We start from the raw sequence: 22,672 nt of genomic DNA on the forward strand, positions 1-22,672 counted from the left end.
TTGAATGGCCACCTAGAGTCGACCAAACCATTCCCAAAAATGGCTGATGCTAAATTCTTTGGCCTGTCAAAACAGTTAAACCAAAAAATCTTCCGAACGATGGCAAGCTCTACCCTCATATTCATTTGTCCCTCATATTCATTTGTCCCTTCAGTATACGGTTGCATTTACCATGAAGAAAATAACTAGGCACGGCAGATTCCTACAGCTACAGCATTGAGAATGATCGCCTGTAGCCGGTGAACTGTCTTCTGTTCTGCTGCCTCCAGTGCTGAGCCATTAATAATGCAGAAGGGAGAATCCGGTCACTGTAACCTCGCTAGAAGAGTGCAGCAATTTATTCAAGGAATATTGTAAAATGATTTGCGACTTTCATTAGCGTTGCTGTTGTTGGAGCGTATTGTTAGATGTAAGGGTTAATAAGCTCTGCAGATGTTACGCCCCAACCTCTCTGAATGAATCTCTTAAAGTCATAGTTTACCAGGCATGCAAGCTTGAAGATGAAGCTGAGTTTCTCTAACCAAGACAGATGGTTAAGAGTTTGCCCAAGTTGGGACAATCATTTTCCAAATGCTACCTTAGAACTTGTGTATCTAAGGTAGGTGTTCTACCAGTGAAAACCTCCTGCTAGCTAAAACAAGGTTCCGGAACCAGCAGCTTGGGAGCCACATTTGGATCTTAGGATTCTTGCTTGAGGTTCTCCATCTGTTGGCAGCTGCAGATACTACTGTCTTAAAGACCATGGAAGGAACGATGGTCCACATAAACAAACAGCTTAGGGCTGGAGGCTTCTGGCTGTTTGACCAAAATCACTTGCAGAGAGGGGCCCACAATAAAAACAAGGGTTATGAAAACTTGCCAACCCCTTTACCTTACAAGAAAAATTATTAAAGGGTTTTTACCACAATCAATATTCATGATCTATCCACGATCATTAGAACCCGAGGTCCCCATCAGGACTGATGGAAATATCCAAGTGTAGTACTTGACTTGCTTGACCACCTCTCCATTCAAACTTATCTAATGGTCAGTGAAGTCCTCAGCAATCAGACATTTATCACTTAACTCATGCATCAGTGATAAATGCCATTTGTGGGATAGTCCCTTTATAGAACCAATGACACTATAATAAATACAGTCATTCATTCTTTTGCTTTCTAGATTTTTCAGATGTTTTTGGCTGTCGACATGAGATAAAAGAATGAAGCTCAAAACATTTTGTTTTAAAGGTCCTTCAACAGCTTACAATCCCTACAACCCATTCAACAGATATTTGGATAGTTTTGTAAGTTCCTGATCTTGACCAACCTTTCAATGTAAATACTCAAAACCTTGGTGGTCTACTGGTTAGGATATAACCGTAGGACATAATCGTATATACAGTATGTGATATGTTGTGGAAGTACCAACTGAATGATCGGTCTTTCATGAGCCGACAGCTGTACCTCTAGTGTCTATGTCCATCTTCTCCATGTAAATACTGAAACCTCAGATGATCTTCTGGTGGACCACCATTGACATAGCCTTGTCTTTTTTGAGGATCTGCTTGGCTTTAGAGATGTGAGGATCCTAAAGTTCAACAACATCACCATCACTATTGGATATGTTCTCCAAATAACTAATATCACACCTTAAAACAGTCCTTCCTCTAAGGAAAAAGTACAGAATGATAATAACTAACAGGAAATCCAAAGCTATTTTGATATAGTAAAAGCAAATATTGCTTCGAGGGCAATTCCACTTCAGCTAGCCATGACAAGAAGAGGTCATTGAGAAAGGACTATAGCGGTGTTATTGCACGTGGCTTCCTTCATTTTTTCAGCTGTCGAGTAAGTAGCTGTAGAATTGGCTATCCTGGGGCTATGCTGTACATCTGTGAGCCTCGCCGATGAGTAACACACGTAGTGTAACCATCTAGCTGAAAGGTTGAGTAAGGTGCTATATTTTTTCTCACTTCCTCTAATAGGTGATAGTTCTTACCTGTGTCACAGGCCTGGCGCACACCATTTTCCTTATAATTTACAACTTTTTCTCATCCCATCCGCCTCCTCCCTTCAGGTCTAAAGAAAGCTTATAAACAAGCATAGACAGGACACCAGCTACAGATCATGAATGTTTTATGTCAGGTCGCCTCCAATTTTTGTCAGAATCCAACAGCAAGCTTATTTCTATTGGGATGACAGACCTTTCACCGACTTCTGATATCCGAAAATAATAAGTATTTTTTTTGTCTAGTTGTATGGTTTCCAAAAAGATAGCATTTGGCAGCTACTTGTCCCCCATTACCGGTTTTCTGCCTATGGCCAGAGTTTAGCCGGCATTTTTTTGTGTTATGCTAACGGCGCATACACACTTTGAAGGTATACGTTGGATGGATTTTCTGATGAATGCCCCCATGATGAAAACCTAAAAGTGGCCCCATGTTGTAGGCAGATCCAAATTGACAGAAGTCGAGGAACACATGTAGGCACGGACAACAGAAGTAGTCAGAGCCAGTAATACCGTAGTACAGCACAAAATGAGACCCCAGCAGAACCAAATACCACAGTGCAGCACAAAGTTCTGCTGCCCCCACTGCAGTATTCAACGGTATCACCGGTCTGAGGATGGAGATAAAGCTGAATTCAGGAGGGCACCTGTGGACACCATCTAGGTGCTTAAGTACCTGATGCTCCTAGCATTAATCACTACTGAGAGCATCAGATTATTAGGTATTCAGCTGGCAGCCATGAGGAGGGCTCGGGCAGCCCCCTGGGCATTGGCCCATCAGAAAAATTCCCTGTAGGGTCTAAGGCCAGTCCACCCTTGGTATTGTGCATGGTGCATTTTTGTCGGAGTAGTACTAGTGTAGTGGACTATGCCATTCTATACAGCAAAAATAGAGATCAAAAGGTGTCACGAGGGGGGTCACAATATTAGGCAAAGTTATGGAAATGGGGAAATAAAAAGCTTTTTTGGATCAATAAGTCTGGGTTTCCACATAGCTGACGTGGAACGGCCGAGAAAAGCATGGTAACATCACAGCAGTTTACCATGAATTGCAAGTACAGGTGAAGGTCAAGTTTATGTTGTCCTTGGTGAGTAACCGATTTTTTAGCTAAATTCTCAACTGCATTACTAATTACCACCCCCTGCCGTGGAAACCCAGCCTAAAAGTAAGCATTCGGTAACTATTTTATGTTCATTTACACAATAAATGTAGTTAGAAGTGGAACCGTCCCTTGGTTGATATTTTTGTCAACACCCACATTAAATCAGATTGTTTCTGCAACTTTTGGTCATTTTTATTGAAATTTAAGACAAGGATATTTCAAGGCTCCGTCAGAATTTAACAACTTTCTATCCTGCGTGCTGCAGTGTAACAATAGCATACAAGCCACTGGGCAGAGCAATACAACATCTATGGTCTTCATAAACAGCCAGTTTGTTATCTCTCCCCCGACACGGATTTTATGGAGCAAATGTTCCCATCTTGGTACACAGAAACCATTCTCCTCAACTGACTTCTCCTTAAGGGACGCTGACCGAGAGTTGCCTTCTTGGCTTAGGACAAATACATTCTGGTCACAATATGACAAAAATAGGCCACCGGAGAGATCTAAGCCTTTTTATTGCAAAATTCGGTTCTACGAGTCTTCCAAATTTCATATTGGGTTGATACGCACTAAAGGTTTTATGTGCCATTGGCTAGCCAAGAGTTTTTAAGTCAAGTCCATTAGAGGAACCAATAAGAACCACTAATATTCTGCTTTGGCCTCCAGCATCAAGGACCTACATGGGTCCTTGAGTTTCACAAGGCCACAGAGACCAACATAGGCCCATACCAATGGTGGCTACCTATTTAGTCCACACTCTAAGGGTATGTTCATATGTCACAGATTTTTTAATGGCCCACGCATTCACAAGAGGATCTGCAGCAGAAATCTTAGGCTGACACTTGGATTCATGCAGTCGATGAGCTGCGGATCCGCACAAAGATTTGCTCCATTCAGTGGCTAGTCTACATATGTTTGATTTTTTTCCCCCCATGGTGCTGACAAAAATCCAACAAGATTTTTTTCTGTAGCATGTGAACAGGGATTACAAAAACCCCATTTGCATGCATTAGCGGTGGAACGTTAAAGAATTTGATGATGATTTGGGTGCAGAATCTGAACCATAATCCATATCAATTCCCGAGCATTTCATCTGGCCCATGGTACCTTTTGGTCCCTGGGAGCGTAACTCCTAATGTGCAGATTTACAAAAAGAATTCTCATGGGTGCTGCTTGCCGAAGTAGTCTTGGTAGATCCGTTTACTTGTGTAAAATAGCAACGCGTTTCGAGGCTGTACCAACCCCCTTCTTCAGGCATCATACAATGGGCAGGTTCAGTTCTTCCTTTGAAGCTGCCCACAAACATTTTTTTCTTAAAAACAAATTAGACTTTTAGATTCCCATTTGGAGAATCTTTTTACCAATACCTTTTGAGCTCGACCGTTCAGCAGATGGTCAATTCGTCTATAGATGACATGGATGAAATGCATGGAGGTGAAACGTGAAGCTGCTGGGCCCCAAAACAAAATCCATAACAGATCCCACCGCCTTTTGTGTTGCAGAGGAGTCCTTGACCCCTTTAGGCACCACAGACGAGTGTGACGGCTACTTCTACACCCCCTATAGCTACAGCTGTAGCCCAGAGGCAATAATTATCATTACCCGGGCTCGTTATTGGTCGTTTCATCTATAACTTTAGGATTCATACTGACATACTGTGATATCGATTTGGAGCTGAGGTTTCAACCATGTGTAAGACCGAGCAGAATCCTCTTGGCCGATAAACCTGGTATTTTATTACATTTTACGGTGTGTACAAGGCAGGTCGGCGCAGATTCTGCTGCAGAGTTTTGCAATCGAGACAGTGTGTGATGTAACCGAAGCTGCCACAAGCCCCTCGGGGACGTGTGTATATTGTGTATGTGTGTCTGACGGCTTGCACATATGATGAGCTGCAGCTGGGACCTATCTAACACGGCGTGCCCCATGAGACAGACAAGCGATGGGAATCCTAGACACAGTTGACTCTTCATAACATCAGCACGGCCAGAGACAAGAAACCTTTCGCCCTTCTGTAGCCCTGAAAGATGGTAACGTGGGTGGCATGAACTGTAGGTTGTCTTCAAGCTTGCTTCATGTACGTGTGGCACCCTGTGTGGGCAGTCAAAAAAAAATAAAAAATATATATATAAAGGGATTAACCCCTGAAGAGCATTTACCCCTCTGGAATAAAAAAAAAATCAATACAGCCTCCCCAATTGCCCTCCTGTGTGAAGTCAATTAAAGGCGTTTTCCGGGACATAAAAACTGATGATCCATCCTCAAGATCAATATCAATAGGACGAGTGCTCTGGCCTCTTCAGCACAGCGCCATACATTGCATAGTGGTGGTGCTTGGTATTGCAGATCAATTCTATTTCCACCGATGGGCACAAAGGCCATGAGACTGATGGGCGAGATGTCACAGGTTGAGGAAGTGGTTACAGACTAACAGATCATCAGTTTCTAATTTCCGAAAAAACCCTTTAATCTTCTATCAAGTCGAGTAACAACCAATATATGTAGTCACCTTTACAGCTTCCCTAGGGGTTGTTACTCTGAAAATATTATAATGCTCATATGTAAACAGTGATAAATATTCCTCCCGATTCTTAAAGGGGTTGTCTCACTTCAGCAGATAGCATTTATCATGTAGAGAAAGTTAGTACAAGGCACTTACTGATGTATTGCGATTGTCCAAATTGCCTCATTTGCTGGCTGGATTCATTTTTCCATCACATTAGACACGGCTCGTATTACAGGGGTTACGACCACCCTGCAAACCAGCAGCAGTGGCCGTGCTTGCACACTATAGGAAAAAAGCACCAGCCTACGTGCACTCCCACGGTCCCAGCCACCAGGGAGGCCGGCGGCTTTTCCTATAGTGTGCAAGCACGACCACCACTGCTGGATTGCAGGGTGGTCTTAACCCCCTTAAGGTTTCAAAAGTCCTAGTCTCCTCAATGGAAAGGATCTAGATATGTTTGGTCACGTCTCCATTTGGGTCAGAAGTGTGACCTGTTCATTCCAGAGTTTGGGGGGGTTTCTTGTTGCCAGATCTTTACCCATTTTCGGGACACCTCCTTTACCATAAGGCTATAGTTTAACAAGCCACCTGTGGCCCTTCGAGCATTTGTATGTGAGGACAAGGGGTCTTGTCTCATGAATGTCCATGTATGGTCAGGTTTTGGCCACCTTATAGCAATGGGCCACCACCCAAAATGACTCCATTATCATAGTCCGTCACTAGTCTACCTTATCTTGGTGCTTTTATCTCGCTCTGGTAGATTGGGATATAGACGGAAAGTGTCATTGGGTCATTTTCAAAGATTAATTCTCCAATCCCAATATAGCTAGAAGATCAATGCACATTGTCATACCTTGTCATCAATTTACTCCGGCAAGTACAGATTTGACAGCATAACAATATGAACAGAATACTCCATACATTATCTTTAAGAACATTACTCAGTCCCGAATTCATTCCTGCAAAGTTAATCTAATGAATTGCTCGATCAATGGGTTTCTATGAAAAATGGATCCCATGGACTCTTCATGGATGCACTGAGCACATGAGAAAAAATGTAATTTGATGTGTTCTTTATTCTCCAAGGGGTAATTTATAAAGGGTATCTTATAGAAAATAATTGGTTTTAATAGTCCAAACAGTATAGTTATAATGGGCAGCAGCGCTGGGGAAATGGTTGAGCAGCAATATGGCTACCAGGTCAACTCAGGGAGACCGAAAGGGTAAACCCAATAGTTATGATATGTTAGACCAAGGGATCAGTTCTCAGTAAAATGCGCCACTCCAGTTGATATTTTGGGGGTTTTAGTAGCCAAGTTGTATACATGGAAAGAAAAACCACCACTTTAACACTTCATTTGAAGTTGATGTGTGAAGAACCTTCATGAAGGTTGTGATTGAGAGTCAAGAATCTCCAATTTGTCAGAAGATTCATTAGTCTTGAGTTGAACTGGTGTTGTCCAACAGAGCCATGAAAATGTCATGACTTGAAGTGCCCAGACACAAGTGTCCTGACTGTCTTCCAGTGTCAAGTAGAAGAAGCATAAACCATGTTGGATTTCAACATACCAATCCTTTCCTCCTGTAGAAAGCTGAGTGCTCGTAGATAGGGAAGTCTGGAGGAGTAGCTAGCTAATGTGTATGGACAGCTTGTTCTATGTGCTACCCAACTATTTGTCTTGCCTCGAATCATCCATAATCCCCTGTGGTATTTGCAGTGATTTAGTTTGAAGACTACTTACATTTGTATAGGATTACAGAAGCCATAAAAATCAGGTCCTTCATGCACTGATGGTGACCCTAGGGCTGAATGTTGACTTGTTCTGCATGTTAGGACATGACAAGCATTGCTCTGAGATGCTATAAGCGGCAAAACAGGGCATCAGAATGGGAAATGTTCCTGACCAGCCTAAGTAGCCATGTTTGAGCATCGAACATCTCAGTAGTAATATTGTGTCTATACTAAACATCTCTTTTCTTCGAGTTTTCGTACATTTTGTGTACTTGGTGGAGGTTTTTTTCAGCAATTCATCTAAACCTTTTCAGTAAAGTACAGCGGAGATCACCAAGGAGGAAACGTATTGCTTTGTGTCTTCACCGCTGAATCATCATGTCAAAAATGCTTTCTTTACAGACCCACTTTGGGGGTACATATCAGGAGACCTCCATGCCAATAATCTTCCTATCAATGTTGCAGGTCTTGTAGGTCCTTCATATGGGCAAGTGCAACCTCTGCTATAATCCTGTTGGTGGTAGAAAGAGGTATATAGTTAAAAACTGAGAAGTGGGTAGTACTAAACTAGCATGTAAGAAACTTGTGCCAAAGCAACATGTGAAAACCAATAAGGATACTAGGACAATGGTCATCAGTTGTCACCCAAATCTCTTGGAGTCCTGAAAGGCAGATTGGACTGGCAGAAAAAGTACTGGTATTGATCCTTCTCCTTGACCCCTTCGATACCATGATAAGGGACCACAACCATTGTGGATGAAGATCAATCCAATTTATTTCACCCCCAAAACGGAGTCTTCATCAGATGACTGCTATCAATATACTGAATCAATCTTCATCTACAATCAATATGGTCCCTTATCCTTGCATTCGAGGGGTCAAGAAGCATTGCCAAAACCAATTGCCATTTTTCTGTCTTCTGCTCATTGACATTGAGGAGCAGTCCTGTGGTCAACAGAACAGCTTGAGGCTCAAGATAGAGGATCTATACAGTACTGTATGTAATATCACTTTATACCGACCACATAGATTGCGCCCTTCTCTCTCTTTTTTCTTTGTTTCCCGTGTGCATTGGGTTGAGAACACTAGAAAGAACTTGAAGACAATGACAAAGGGATCTGTAATGGCGGCCATATTGGTTGTCACCCAGTCCCGAATGGGGAAACATAAAGGTTAACATCACAAGAGGGCGAGACAAGAACTAATATATTTTGAGGAAAATTACCTTTTGTCCTCAAAATTTGCACCAGTTGGATTTTCATTGTAGAATGAGCCAATGTGTAGGATCAGACTCTTGGTCCTGGACCTATATAGCAGGGATGGCCAACCTGAGGTTCTCCAGCTATTGCAAAACTACAACTCCCAGCATGCCCACATTGCCTACAACTATCAGCCGGCAGCAGAGCATTGTGGGAGTTGTAGTTTTACAACAGCTGGAGAGCTGCAGGTTGGCCATCCCTGCTATATACCGTTTCTGGGCACTGTATAAATAAATCATAATCATATAATATTGATGGTTATTGGAATGAGCGTAGAACGTAGATGAATAATTCATGTGCACATATCCTTTGACGTATTCATTCCAATGGAGTTTTTACAAACTCTTCCACGGTACGCTGCTTTTATCAGTTTGCAAGCATCAGATAAATGTAAGGATAAATGCTGTTCTTATTCCGCAGCAATTCTTTTCAATAAAGTTTTTCTCTCTCTCTCTCTTCTCTTTAATGCAGGATACTTGCGACAGCCGGCACGGATTTTGACCTGCGGACATTGAGGGCAGTCAGAGTATTGAGGCCGCTGAAGCTAGTTTCGGGGATCCCTAGTACGTAATCTCATCCTCTTCTTACTAGTTAAAGGTCATTTCTCGATCATAAAAGTGGAAAATCGGGTTGTAAATGTGACAATAAAGGGCTTCAAATAGCTTATTGATGGGTAGTGTTGAGCGTTGGACCCCCACAATCAGATATTGATGACCTATCCTGAGGGTCAACATCCTGAACCCTGAAAAATGCATTAAAGTAAGTCTGTCCCAGTTAAACCAATATCTGGTAGGCCTTGCTCAGCTAAATGTAATGGTACCTTTCACTTAGAGATCCGTTGCTTCATTCTGGAGAAAATGCTTTTTTAATCTATATGCAAATGAACAGTTAAGTGCACCAAGGGTGGACCCAAGTAACTCTGTGCAACCTTGATCCTCTTACGTCCTATGCCTGCCCCTCCCTATTCTTCTTGTTGACCGAGCCAGGTTTCTGTGTAGTCATCTCATATAGCCCTGTCAATCAAGGAGGACAGGGAGGGGCTTCAGAGGAAGAAGGAGGGGCCATGGTGCATAGAGTGACTTGGCCCCGCCCTCGGTGAACTTAACTGCTCATTTGCATATGGATTAAAAGTTCTTTTTCTCCAGAATGAAGCAACGGATCTCCAAGTGATAAGTATCATCACATTCAGCTCACCTAGCCCTACAAGATCTGGTTTATTAGTGAATTTCCTGGTGACAGACTCCCTAACAAACTATACTATATATTGATCTTGATGAATTATGAATCCAATTATTTGAACATTTTTTCATGTATGACATGCTGGTCAACCATCTCCAGGAGCTTTAGAGGGTTCAGAGCTTGATGTTACACACAAGCTCTGGAGTCTTGGTGGCTCCAAATGGTCTCTGCCCATTATGAGGAGGCCAGTAATATAAAACACTAGTCTGAGGGACTTATTTTCAGATTTTTCCTTTGGGGTCCTGGAGCTTTGTTAGTCAACCTGGTTAGATTTTCCTTATGGCCAACCATGCCCCTGATGTCAACCTAGAAAGAACAAGTGAATATAAATGAAGTGAGGACAATAGCAGCACATTTCGTACTTTATGGCAGATTTCACAACGACCAGTGACCATCCCAAACATGTCAAAAGGAGTTGACTTGATCATTAATGTCATCAAACGGTCTACTATAAGGCCAGTTTTAGTCAAAACATCATCAAATTGATCAAAACAGTGTTCTATGTGGAAAGAAAATTTACATTTTCAATATAGGAAAGGGTTTTTTACAGTAAGAGCGTTTCATTTAAGAATGTCCGACCGCAAGCTGTAGCATCTACAACATTTAAAAAGGTTGAGACATTTATAAAAAAAACTTCGAAGAAGTTCTAATATCAAACAAGAGGGTACAGTGGTGTTAAATGAATCCAGTAAAAACGAATTGGACTGTGAGTTCAGGAAGAATCTATTTTTCATCTCTGAGGCAAAAGTGACTGCAATAGCCTGGGAGGGGTGGGGGTCATCTTTGGCCTTTGTCGGGATCAAATAATTGGGTCTGTGAAGGGTTGAACTTGATGGACAAGTCTTCAAAAAAATTACATATGTGGGTGAATCACAGTATAGTCTTCACATGGGAAGGTGGAGCTCAGTATATTGGGGTGAGGTATAATTTGAAGGGGCCAAAATAGGATTAGGGCTTCTTGTGGTTACACCACTAAACACCACCCCTAATGGATCCTTAGATCTTTTATGTAAGTATTAATGTTGTATTAGTATATGTAGATGTTTAACTCATACCCTATATTCCAATTTCCAGGTTTACAGGTGGTGTTAAAGTCCATCATGAAGGCCATGGTCCCTCTTCTTCAGATCGGCTTGCTGCTTTTCTTCGCAATCGTTATGTTTGCTATTATAGGGCTGGAGTTTTATATGGGAAAGTTCCACAAAACTTGCTTTTCATATGAAACAGGTAAGAACGAGAGAATTACGGCAATGAGTAAGTAAGTAAGTAAAACCTCGATGAGACTGCAGGTAAAATGATTTGACATGGTCAAATTTATACTGGGATTCCTGATCATCACCCTACAGGTTGGGGCACAGAACCATATTTTCTTTTAATGAGGAGGAGCTATCTCCTGGGCTCAGTGTCACCCCTTGCTCAGTAGTACCCTTTCACTTGCCAAAATCAATAGGGGAAGGGAGGTGAAATTCATGAGCACATTTTAGACCTGAGTAACGTTTTCTAAATCATCGAGACCTTGGTCACATTTGCATTGAAGGTTTGCTGCCCCTATTGCAAATTCCATCAGATTTGACGGGAGATTCATCCAGTCCAAACGACAGGTTGACCCCAATTTGTATCAGATCTGTGGAGTCCAACACCAAGCACCTTCACAAAATCAGTTGGGAAACTCAACCCCTGGTGCTGGAAACTATACAATGGACTGAGCTTTCATGTTCTGGCTCCATCCACATTATATTTTCAGGCTGGCGCCTTCCGGAAGTTGCTGATCGATGGGAGTGTTGAGTGCCACACCCCCAGCAGTCAGTTAAGGAAAGGTCATCAATATCAAAGTCCTGGAATACCCTTTTAATGTGGCGACATGCCTTCAAAACCTGTATTCGGGTGACAGCTATTCCTCCCGAGTCCCGACCTTCCCGTACACATGCACGCTCCGTTCTACACTCTTATAACATGTTTTCTGAATGGAGGGAGGGTAGTAAAACACTGCAGGACACCTCTGGTGGTGGCTTAACTCTCTGAAATTCAAGTTGCCCGATCCCCACAATATCTGCTGAACATATGTCAACCAAATATCCAATAAGCATTAAATGGTCAGCTGGTCACAAAGAACCTGGGTAGGGTCGGTTGACCTTACACTAATGTATATGGCCACCTTTATCAATTGGTCTGGGAAATATTTGAGTGCTTTCTTTGACAGCAATGGACACCATTGACATCTATTCAATGAATTATGTGACTCCTGAAGGGGGAAAAGGGGTCATTTGGAAGCACCTTGTTTGATGGGAGCATGTATAAGACAAGGTTGTCGAATTTGACAAGCCCGAAAAGCACATTTTAGCATATCCTCCTCATCCCTTGCAAATGCCAGATATTGCGAGCTCAGGGTTGCATAACGTATCTTGAATTTTCCGATATTCTTATCAAAGAGATTAAATTTGCCATAAGAGCCCTGTTGTAGCTGTTTGCAGCTACATTAATTGCTCTTTTGTCTAACTTTTCTAGCTTTGAGACTGTAGAATGACCTCCAGGAAATGAGAGATCTGTCAGCGTGTATCTCTGAGAAGTTCCTCCATCCCTATCTAGAGAAGGTTTTTGGAGATCAAGGAAGCTTTGAGACCGATGTCAAGCAGTGTTAATAACTTTCTACTGTATCACATATGCAGACTCTCTGGGTTTTACCTCTGGAAATTAGGATAATTTGAGATAATCCAAAGACGTGTTTTCCCTCTGATTCTCCTTATGTGGCGGGGCAGACAGTGTGCCTGGCCTTAAACGGATTAACAGAAAGATAGACGGTCCAAGCTGCTCCACTTTCTCTCCAACAGAAACAATCAGCGAAAGTATGGCCATTTCTGTAATATATCCAAGGAGACAAATTTCCTCTCATTGTCATAAATGTGGTACTGTTATAAGGCTTCGAGCAGGTCCTCTAAAATGTCTACAAGTGGTGAAATGCCATACCCCAGCAAGCCATGATCTAGAGAACCCCAAGAACCAGTATGACATTCAGAGACCTCAATTATTGGTTTGACATTGTGCAATAGAGCATATCTACCTACAATACATTTGTAAGTTGATGAGAAATGACCACTGGGAATGTGTCATTCTTCTTTGACATCAGGTGAGGAGGTATAAGGAGTGGACACTATTCCACTGCAAATGATTGACCATTGGATGCCAGGAAGTGAAAGCTTGCCAACAAGGCCACCACAGAGTGAATGCTATTTCAATAGGCTCCCATGGAGTGGCTGCTTTTTTTCTAGGCCACCAGGGAGTGGATTCTATTCCAATAGGAAACCAGGGAGTGGCTGCTTTTCCATTAGACCACCAGGGATTGTTTGCTATTCCACTAGGCCACCAGGGAGCCTCTGCTATTCTACTAGAATTCATGCTATTCCACTATGCACCAAGATATGGCTGCTATTCCACTAGGCCACTAAAGTATGGATGCTATTCTACTAAGACCCCAGGGAGTATGTCCTATTCCACTAGGGTCACCAGGGAGTGGCTGCTATTCTACTAAGCCACTAAGGAATTAATGCTATTCCACTACGCACAAAGAGAATACTGTAGCTGCTATTCCACTAGGCCACTAAAAATGAATGCTATTCTACTAAGACCCCAGGGAGTAGCTCCTATTCCACTAGGCCACCAGGGAATGGCTGCTATTCCACTAGGCCACCAAGGAGTGCTTCCTATATTACTAAGCACTGAGACAGTGGCTGCAATTTCACTAGGCCCCTAAGGAATGGTTGCTGTTCCACTAAGACCCCAGGGAGCAGCTCCTATTCCACTAGGCCACCAGGGAGTGGCTGCTATTCCACTAGGTCATCAGGGGGTGGTTGCTGTTACACTGGGTACCCAGGTTTGATATTCCAATTGACAACTAGGGAGTGGATGCGTTTCTACAGCTGCTATTTCAAAGGCCCTTGTTGAGTGGCTTATATTTGACAAGACCACTGAGGAGTGGATGCTGTTGCATTAGGACCCCAGGGAGTGGATGCTATTCCACTAGGCCAATAAGGAGTGGATGCTGTTCCACTAGGCCCCCAGAGAGAGCTTATACTCGACGAGACTGCTAAGGAGTAGATGTTGTTCCACCAGGCACGTAGACATTGGCTGCTATTCTGCTACGCCAATAAGGAGTGGATGCTGTTTCACTAGGTACCCAGGGAGTGGCTGTAATATCACTAGGTCACTAAGTAGTGGATGCGATTCCACTAGGCTGGCAGTGGATGGTAGCTAGGCCCTCAAGAAGCAGCTGATATCCCACTAGACCACTCAGGAGTGGATCCTATTCCATTAGCTCACAAAGAGTGGACAATCAGTTCGCTGTTACAATGAATGGTCTTGGAGCCCTATATGAGGCATGTCCGGACTATGATCTGGGTGCATATTACTTTTGGTGGAGATGTGCCTCACTGTTCTTGCAAAGTTGGAAGTTATAATCCATTTTACTTTCTAATAAAGGAAAAAGCTACATACAAAGCATCAAACTCTTTTGGGTTGGTTACCAAGGCTCATACAGTGTACTTTCTTAATCGTTAGATTATAGATGGTGATTGAACTATCTTACCAAGTTAACTCTCTTTCTTCTGTAAACAGGTGAACCTACGGGCGATTTCCCATGTGGAGAAGAACCACCAGCTCGAACTTGTGATAATGAAACAGCAGAGTGCCGGTTATACTGGAAAGGACCTAACTTTGGAATCACTAATTTTGATAATATCCTGTTTGCGGTCCTTACGGTTTTCCAGTGCATTACCATGGAAGGATGGACGGACATTCTCTATAACGTAAGTGGCGAAGAGCTTGCAACAAGCTATTCATTTGTTGGTTGTTATCCAGATGTTTTTTTGGCATATTTGAAACAGAACCCCTCTTTTTTATTGATGTATTCTCCACAAATATTAGGTTTCTGACGGTGGAGATTATACCAGTAATTCTCGAGGCATACGGGATATCTAGGACATTCTGTCCTGTGTAGGATAATATTGCTTGTTCAGTGGCTCAAGGAGCTGACGCTGAGATTGGAATAGAAATGTGCCAATTAGCTGTAAAGTGGAAGCACCCGATGTTGTAGCGAGAGCGGAAAAAACAGAAATCCCTCTTTCTTATTGTCGCAATTACTGCAAGTTTTACTTAACAAATGGATGTATGTCAAGCTCTCCATACCAGACTTTCTCCTTAAGTTATAATCTCCTCCACAGCCTATGCTCCACAACATCTTTTGTCGGCACAGTGACTGACAGTGGATTCATGTAAAACCCAACAAACCACATATTCACAGATATATTTTGTATTGTAGCCTACCGTATCTGCAAGGATTTCTCAATATAGTGATCATGGAGCCCATTATCAAGACTGGATAGGGCGAGATATAGGACATCCTCAAGAAAGCCACACAGCCTCCATATGCAGTGTTTACATGGGGTCCACACAGATCCTCACACATGGACCCTGTATACCCATATAGACCCTGATTGCCTATAGGTAATGATTTTAGGGGCTAGTACACATGAAAGAATGCAATGGAGCATGCCAAAATGTTTCTCATGGATTCATAATGCAATATAGGATGGCTGAGCCCATGAAAAATGAAAATTTGCTGCTTTAGATACGACCGTTCAGAAATGGCGTACATGCGTCCCAGAAAAAAGACACAAAAACAGGAGAAAACTGATCCAAAAACATTCTGAAATGAAAACCCTACAATGTGAATGATGTTTGTTGTATAAGTTGGCTCTGTTCACATTAAAGGGGTTGTCCCACGAAAAATATTCTACAGTTTACAAACCAACACTTGCATCTGAATACTTTTGTAGTTACATGTAATTAAAAATTTGGCATAGCCACTGAGTTATTCAGTGAAATGTATCTGTATGGCGCCACCTGTGGTTTGTTTTTTTCTTTATATCTTTGTCCTGCTCACTGAGAAGGCCGCACATGCTCAGTTTCATCCTTCAACTGCCTCCTGAGCTGTGATAGGGAGAGCTGAGACACGCCTCCTGAGCTGTGATAGGGGGAGCTGAGATACACCCTGAGCTGTGATAGGGAGAGCTGATACACGCCCCCTTAGCTGCAGCAGAAAATACACTCCCCTTGAGCTTTCAGCTTAATAAAAAATAAACCTAGCAGAGCAATGAATGTGGAGATCTCTGGATCCATGCGAGGTACAGGGCTGGTTCTAGCTTTGTTAGAAAGAGACTGCCATGTACTATATGATGTCTGATTTTCATTTTTTACATTAGTCATAGGATAACCCCTTTAACATCATGGCTTCCGCCCCTTTTAAATAAAATCGGGCCTGGTAATTAGCAGAGCTAGGGACCTTTCTCTATTCCCAGCCAGTGTAGTAGGTGTCAGATGCTCCTAGAATAATTAATAGTGAGAACATCAGATCACTATGTATCTGACCGGTGGCCGAGAAGGGTTTGGGCGTCCCCGGCCCACCGGGAAATTTCCCTATAGGGTTTATGGCCAGTATTCCCCTGCTGGGGCCCGAGAGATCAGAGGTTTTGACACTACAGCATATTCCAGTTGTGGACTGGGTAACAGAGCCTTATTAGCACTACAGCCCAAAGGGGTTTAGGTGAGGTCATGTGTTGGAACAACCAGTGTGCATAGGGAACAGTTGTTTTGGGAGTACCAGTGATGGGCCTACATTACAATTAGAGACGAGCGAACTTATGAAAAATTCTATTTGGCTGCGTCACCAGATTTCACAAAGAAACTCAATTTGTGCCTAATTACTTCTTTACTACTTATTTCTTTGTATGTAGCGGGCACAATGCCGCCAGCATTTTTAGTTTTTACCGCCACTTTAGGGAAATCTGATTTGTTATCACGAAGCACGAGAAATTCGACTTCACGACCAATCAAATTTTTCCTGAAATTTTTATCGAATTTAATTTGTTCGGCTTCGATTCGCTCAACACTTATTTCAATGGACATTTCTATTTGCTACGGTCTCTGGTCTGCCTTCTGTCTTGGTTTGAATTGTCTCGTTTGCATTTCCCATCTTCTCCAGTCTCAGTTTTTTTTCCCGTCGATTTCCAGGCAGGAACGTGATAAATGATTTTTGTTTTTAATGACTAGTCCTTCCTTCGGATGCAGAGTAAGACACCGAGATTTGCCTGAGTCAGATCTTTGGCTTCTGTCTCGCTGTACACTCCCAGTCCATCTGGTAGACTGGGTGATCAATGCGTCCGTGTCTCGAGAGCGTTACTGTCTTCTACTTCCGAATGCCGTCACTGATCATTTGTTATCCCATTGATTCTTATTTAATACATCAAAAGCGGCAGCGAAATGAAAAGACAAGAAACCCGAAGAAAATATATGACTTTTATCACAGAGACTGACCAGACGGATTGACTGTGCTATGCTTCTCTCCTTTGTATGGGGTGGGGGTAGAAGGGGGTGATATAATTGAACCTCCTGGGTGCAGTCGTGGCATCGTGACCAGTAGAACCAGCACTTAGCACGAGTCTCTTAGTGTGACGGTGCATGTAACCTTATCTAGCAGTTTATTTACTAATGCTGTATCTCATTTACAAATGCAAGCTCGCTGTGTGAAGGGGCCTCGTGCGTAGGCGAATCCTCTGGAAATTGCAGTCTCTGGAACTGTCTGGTTTAAAAATGGACAAGTATGGATTCCTTTTTTTATCTTCTTCCCTGTAAAGTTCTAAGAAAAACGCTGATGTCTGAGCCCCTGAAAAAAATATATAAAAATTTGCAGCATAGATACAAAACTGTTCAGAAATGACATTCATAAGAGAAGACCCAAAAACAGGAGAAAATTATTCCAAAAACATCTGTGTGTTTGTTCTGTCTACATTAACATCATGGTTTCAATCCCTTTTAAATAGAAGCTGACTTGGCAATCAGCAGAGTAAAGAACTTCCTCCCCCCAACTCCATGGCCATCATGGCTCCTGTTCCTGAAGAGGTTGTATCACAGAGGCAACCACAATGACCAGGACCAGCTTAGTGAAGAACCCCCACTATGAGGACCAGCCAAGTGAAGGACCCCCATCTATGAAGACCAGCCAAGTGAAGGACCCCATCTATGAGGACCAGCTTAGTGAAGAACCCCCATCTATGAGGACCAGCTTAGTGAAGGACCCCTATCTATGAGGACTAGCTTAGTGAAGGACCCCATCTATGAGGACCAGCTTAGTGAAGGACCCTCATCTATGAGGACCATCTTAATGAAGGACCCCCATGTATGAAGACCAACTTAGTGAAGGACCCCCATCTATGAGGACTAGCTTAGTGAAGCACCCCCATCTATGAATGTTCTTCATTCTGAAAACTAGGTTTCGGTTTGGTCTATGGACGGGCATGGAGCCCAAGACAGGGCCAGAACTACTTGTCTGTCTGGCACAAGCACAAACATCTGAGCCCACCCAAATCTGCGCATGTGCGAGGGAGACAAGTAGTTCTAGCCCCATCCACAGCACCTACCAAATCCTGGGTTGCAGAAATGATGTCCCCTAAGCCAGACCAAAATGTAAACGAGATAGACTTTAGTGCCCCTTTAAATCTATGACCATCTTGCAGTCTGTCATCTCCTCTCTGTCCATCTCGTCACTTCTCAGCCTATCTCCTGGACGCTCTATATCTGTCTGCTTAGTCTATCTTTGTCTGTCGCCATTGTGTCTATCTACGTAACATACTCCTGTCATGCTGCACCTATCTTCTATGTTTTATTGTCGCAGTATATGACTATTTTGAGCGAGTAAATCACTTGTCAGCAGGACGGTATTCTATATACAAGCCTGATCGTGTGCAGTGTACTGCGTGTGCAGGATGCTTTCTGTCTGTGGCTCAGTGATTGAGTGGGACTTATCAGAACCTGCTGTTCTACCATTGATCTACACTATCTCGCTATAGTGGTACTATTTAGGCCGTTCAGTTTGACATTATATGGGTGCTATATAGCAGTATGGAAAACCACAGGTAACCCATTGTGATACAATGGTTGGTTTTGCTAAATGACAAACAGCTCTTCTCCATCTGTGCCTCTGCTACGGCACATGTGGAAGCCTAGAGATGTTACTGCATCTGCACATATATGATCCAGTTTTATATCCTCGTGCTCTCCTATGATTAATGTGCTGTCTTAGCCAGCAGCTTGCAAGCACAATGTCGGGGAAGCGAAGACAACAAAGATGTCTCACAGTGGGGTACAAGTAACACAAGCAGCATTGTGATAGCTCCAGATAACATTGGTTGTCTGCATCAGTGTTCATGACAAAAGAGAATTTCCCTAGTTATGTGTTCTTCATTATTTACAGCACAGAGTGGCTATATACATTTATATCATCATCTGACTACTGAAACTGCCTTCACCAAAGCCACTTATGATCTGTTAGCTGCTTGAGCCCCCAACATTACTCTCTGCTCTTCCTTCTAGACCCGTCCTCTACCTTGTACATTACTCTTTGCTCTTCCTCTGCCTTCTACATTACTCTCTGCTCTTCCTCTGCCTTGTACATTACTCTCTGCTCTTCCTCTGCCTTGTACATTACTCTCTGCTCTTCCTCTACCTTGTACATTACTCTTTGCTCTTCCTCTGCCTTGTACATTACTCTCTGCTCTTCCTTTGCTTTGTACATTACTCTTTGCTCTTCCTCTGCCTTGTACATTACTCTCTGCTCTTCCTCTGCCTTGTACATTACTCTGTGTTCTTCCTCTGACTTGTACATTACTCTCTTCCTCTGCCTTGTACATTACTCTGTGTTCTTCCTCTGCCTTGTACATTACTCTCTTCCTCTGCCTTGTGCATTACTCTGTGTTCTTCCTCTGCCTTGTATATTACTCTCTTCTCTTTCTCTGCCTTGTACCTTACAATGTGTTCTTCCTCTGCCTTGTACATTACTCTGTGTTCTTCCTCTGCCTTGTACATTACTCTCTTCCTCTGCCTTGTGCATTACTCTGTGTTCTTCCTCTGCCTTGTATATTACTCTCTTCTCTTTCTCTGCCTTGTACCTTACAATGTGTTCTTCCTCTGCCTTGTACATTACTCTCTTCTCTTCCTCTGTCTTGTACATTACTCGGTACTCCTCCTTCTAACACTGTATTCTATCCTCTGCATTTCTCTGTACCCTTTCTACTGTAGATCTGTCCACTGCCTATGTGACATTAAAATTGAAAAAGCCAGATCCGGCACAAAAAAACATGTAAGTTAATGGTGTCAGATCCATTTTTTCGGACACAAAAAATCGGATCTGGCACCCATTGACTTACAACCTGATCCATATTGAACGGATGCAGCCGGTTGTATTATTTAAATGGAAGTGTTTTGCTGTGGTTTTGAGGTCCCATGCCGGATCTCAAAACCGGACAGCAAAAACGCAGATGTGAAAGTAGCCTTACTCTGTGCACCCCCTTCTAGTCCTGTACTCTATTCTATATATTTCTTAGTGCTCCTCTATCTAGACCTGTCCTCTGCCTTCTACATTACTCTTTACTCCTCCTTCTAGACCTGTCCTCTGACTTCTACATTACTCTGTACTCCTCCTCCTAGACCTGTCCTCTGCCTTCTACATTACTCTGTACTCCTCCTTCTAGACCTGTCCTCTGACTTCTACATTACTCTGTACTCCTCCTCCTAGACCTGTCCTCTGCCTTCTACATTACTCCGTACTCCTCCTTCTAGACCTGTCCTCTGCCTTCTACATTACTCTGTACTCCTCCTTCTAGACCTGGCCTAAATTCTACATTACCCTCTGCACCCCCTTCTAGTCCTGTACTCTATTCTATATATTTCTTAGTGCTCCTCTATCTAGACCTGTCCTCTGCCTTCTACATTACTCTTTACTCCTCCTTCTAGACCTGTCCTCTGACTTCTACATTACTCTGTACTCCTCCTCCTAGACCTGTCCTCTGCCTTCTACATTACTCTGTACTCCTCCTTCTAGACCTGTCCTCTGCCTTCTACATTACTCTGTACTCCTCCTTCTAGACCTGGCCTAAATTCTACATTACCCTCTGCTCCTCCTTCTAGACCTGTCCTCAGCCTTGTACATTACTCTGAGCTCCTCCTTCTAGACCTGTTCTCAGCCTTGTACATTACTCTGAGCTCCTCCTTCTAGACCTGTTCTCTTTTTTCTAAATTATTCTGTGCTTTTCCTTTTAGGCCTGTTCTCTGCCTTCTACATTACTCTGTGCTCCTCCTTCTAGATCTGTCCTCAGCCTTCTACATTACTCTGAGCTCCTCCTTGTAGACCTGTTTTCAGCCTTCTACATTACTCTGAGCTCCTCCTTCTAGACTTGTCCTCAGCCTTCTACATTACTCTGTGATCCTCCTTTTAGACCTGTCCTCAGCCTTCTGCATTACTCTGTGCTCCTCCTTCTAGACTTGTCCTCAGCCTTTTACATTACTCTGTGCTCCTCCTTCTAGACCTGTCCTCAGCCTTCTACATTACTCTGAGCTTCTCCTTCTAGACCTGTCCTCAGCCTTCTACATTACTCTGAGCTCCTCCTTCTAGACTTATTCTCAGCCTTCTACATTACTCTGTGCTCCTCCTTCTAGACCTGTCCTCTGCCTTCTACATTACTCTGTGCTCCTCCATCTAGACCTGTTGTCTGTCTTCTACATTACTCTGTAATCCTCCTTCTAGACCTGTCCTCAGCCTTGTACATTACTCTGAGCTCCTCCTTCTAGACCTGTTCTCTTTTTTCTAAATTATTCTGTGCTTCTCCTTCTAGGCCTGTTCTCTGCCTTCTAAATTACTCTGTGCTCCTCCTTCTAGATCTGTCCTCAGCCTTGTACATTACTCTGAGCTCTTCCTTCTAGACCTGTCCTCAGCCTTATACATTACTCTGAGCTCCTCCTTGTAGACCTGTCCTCAGCCTTCTACATTACTCTGAGCTCCTCCTTCTAGACTTGTCCTCAGCCTTCTACATTATTCTGTGCTCCTCCTTCTAGACCTGTCCTCAGCCATCTAAATTACTCTGTGCTCCTCCTTTTAGACCTGTCCTCAGCCTTCTACATTACTCTGTGCTCCTCCTTCTAGACCTGTCCTCAGCCTTCTACATTACTCTGTGCTCCTCCTTCTAGACCTGTCCTCAGCCTTCCACATATCTCTGTGCTCCTCCTTCTAGACCTGTCCTCATCCTTCTACATTACTCTGTGCTCCTCCATATAGACCTGTCCTCAGCCTTCTACATTACTCTGTGCTCCTCCATATAGACCTGTCCTCAGCCTTCTACATTACTCTGTGCTCCTCCATCTAGACCTGTTGTCTGTCTTCTACATTACTCTGTACTCCTCTTAATATGGGCGACATGGTGGCTCAGTGGTTAGCACTTGCAGTGCTGAGGTCCTAGGTTCAAATCCCACCAAGGACAACATCTGCCTGGAGTTTCTATGTTCTCGTGGGTTTCCTCAGGGTTCTCCGGTTTCCTCCCACACTCCAAAGACATAGTGATAGAGAATTAGATTGTGAGCCCCATTGGGTGGGGTGTGATGATAATGTCTGTAAAGCACTGCAGAATATGGCAGCGCTATAAAAGCCAGTATAATAAAAATATACCTGTCCTATTTCTTCTAAATTACTCTGTCCTCCTTCAACACCTCGACTACTCCCACCTGTTACAAATTCTCCTATCCCTTGGCATCATCCACCACCTTTTCATCCCGTCTTCTCTGTCGGTGCCTTTCAAGGCTCTGTCCTGGGACCCCCATTCTTCTCCATCCATACATTTACCAGTAGTATCTATCAATCTGTCTACGTAGTATTTCCCGTCAGTGGTGCCATCTTCATATGTCCCCAAACTACTGATAGTTTTGAACTTCAGATAATTCAGTAGCTAATCAGCTTTCAAAGCAG

At 43.2% G+C, this 22,672-nt stretch overlaps 1 protein-coding gene across 2 annotated transcripts in view; it reads left to right on the top strand.

Moving 5' to 3' along the window:
- CACNA1B (calcium voltage-gated channel subunit alpha1 B) overlaps positions 1-22,672 on the top strand; it is a 277,505-nt gene that overhangs the window by 106,925 nt on the left and 147,908 nt on the right. For both annotated transcript variants that reach the window (XM_040442805.1, XM_040442806.1), the window contains 3 exons: positions 9,064-9,155; positions 10,906-11,058; positions 14,440-14,630. In XM_040442805.1, the coding sequence (XP_040298739.1) occupies positions 9,064-9,155; positions 10,906-11,058; positions 14,440-14,630 (436 nt within the window). The remainder of the gene's footprint in view (positions 1-9,063; positions 9,156-10,905; positions 11,059-14,439; positions 14,631-22,672) is intronic.

Source organism: Bufo bufo, chromosome 8, assembly GCF_905171765.1.
Source record: "Bufo bufo chromosome 8, aBufBuf1.1, whole genome shotgun sequence".
Lineage (NCBI taxonomy): Eukaryota > Metazoa > Chordata > Amphibia > Anura > Bufonidae > Bufo > Bufo bufo.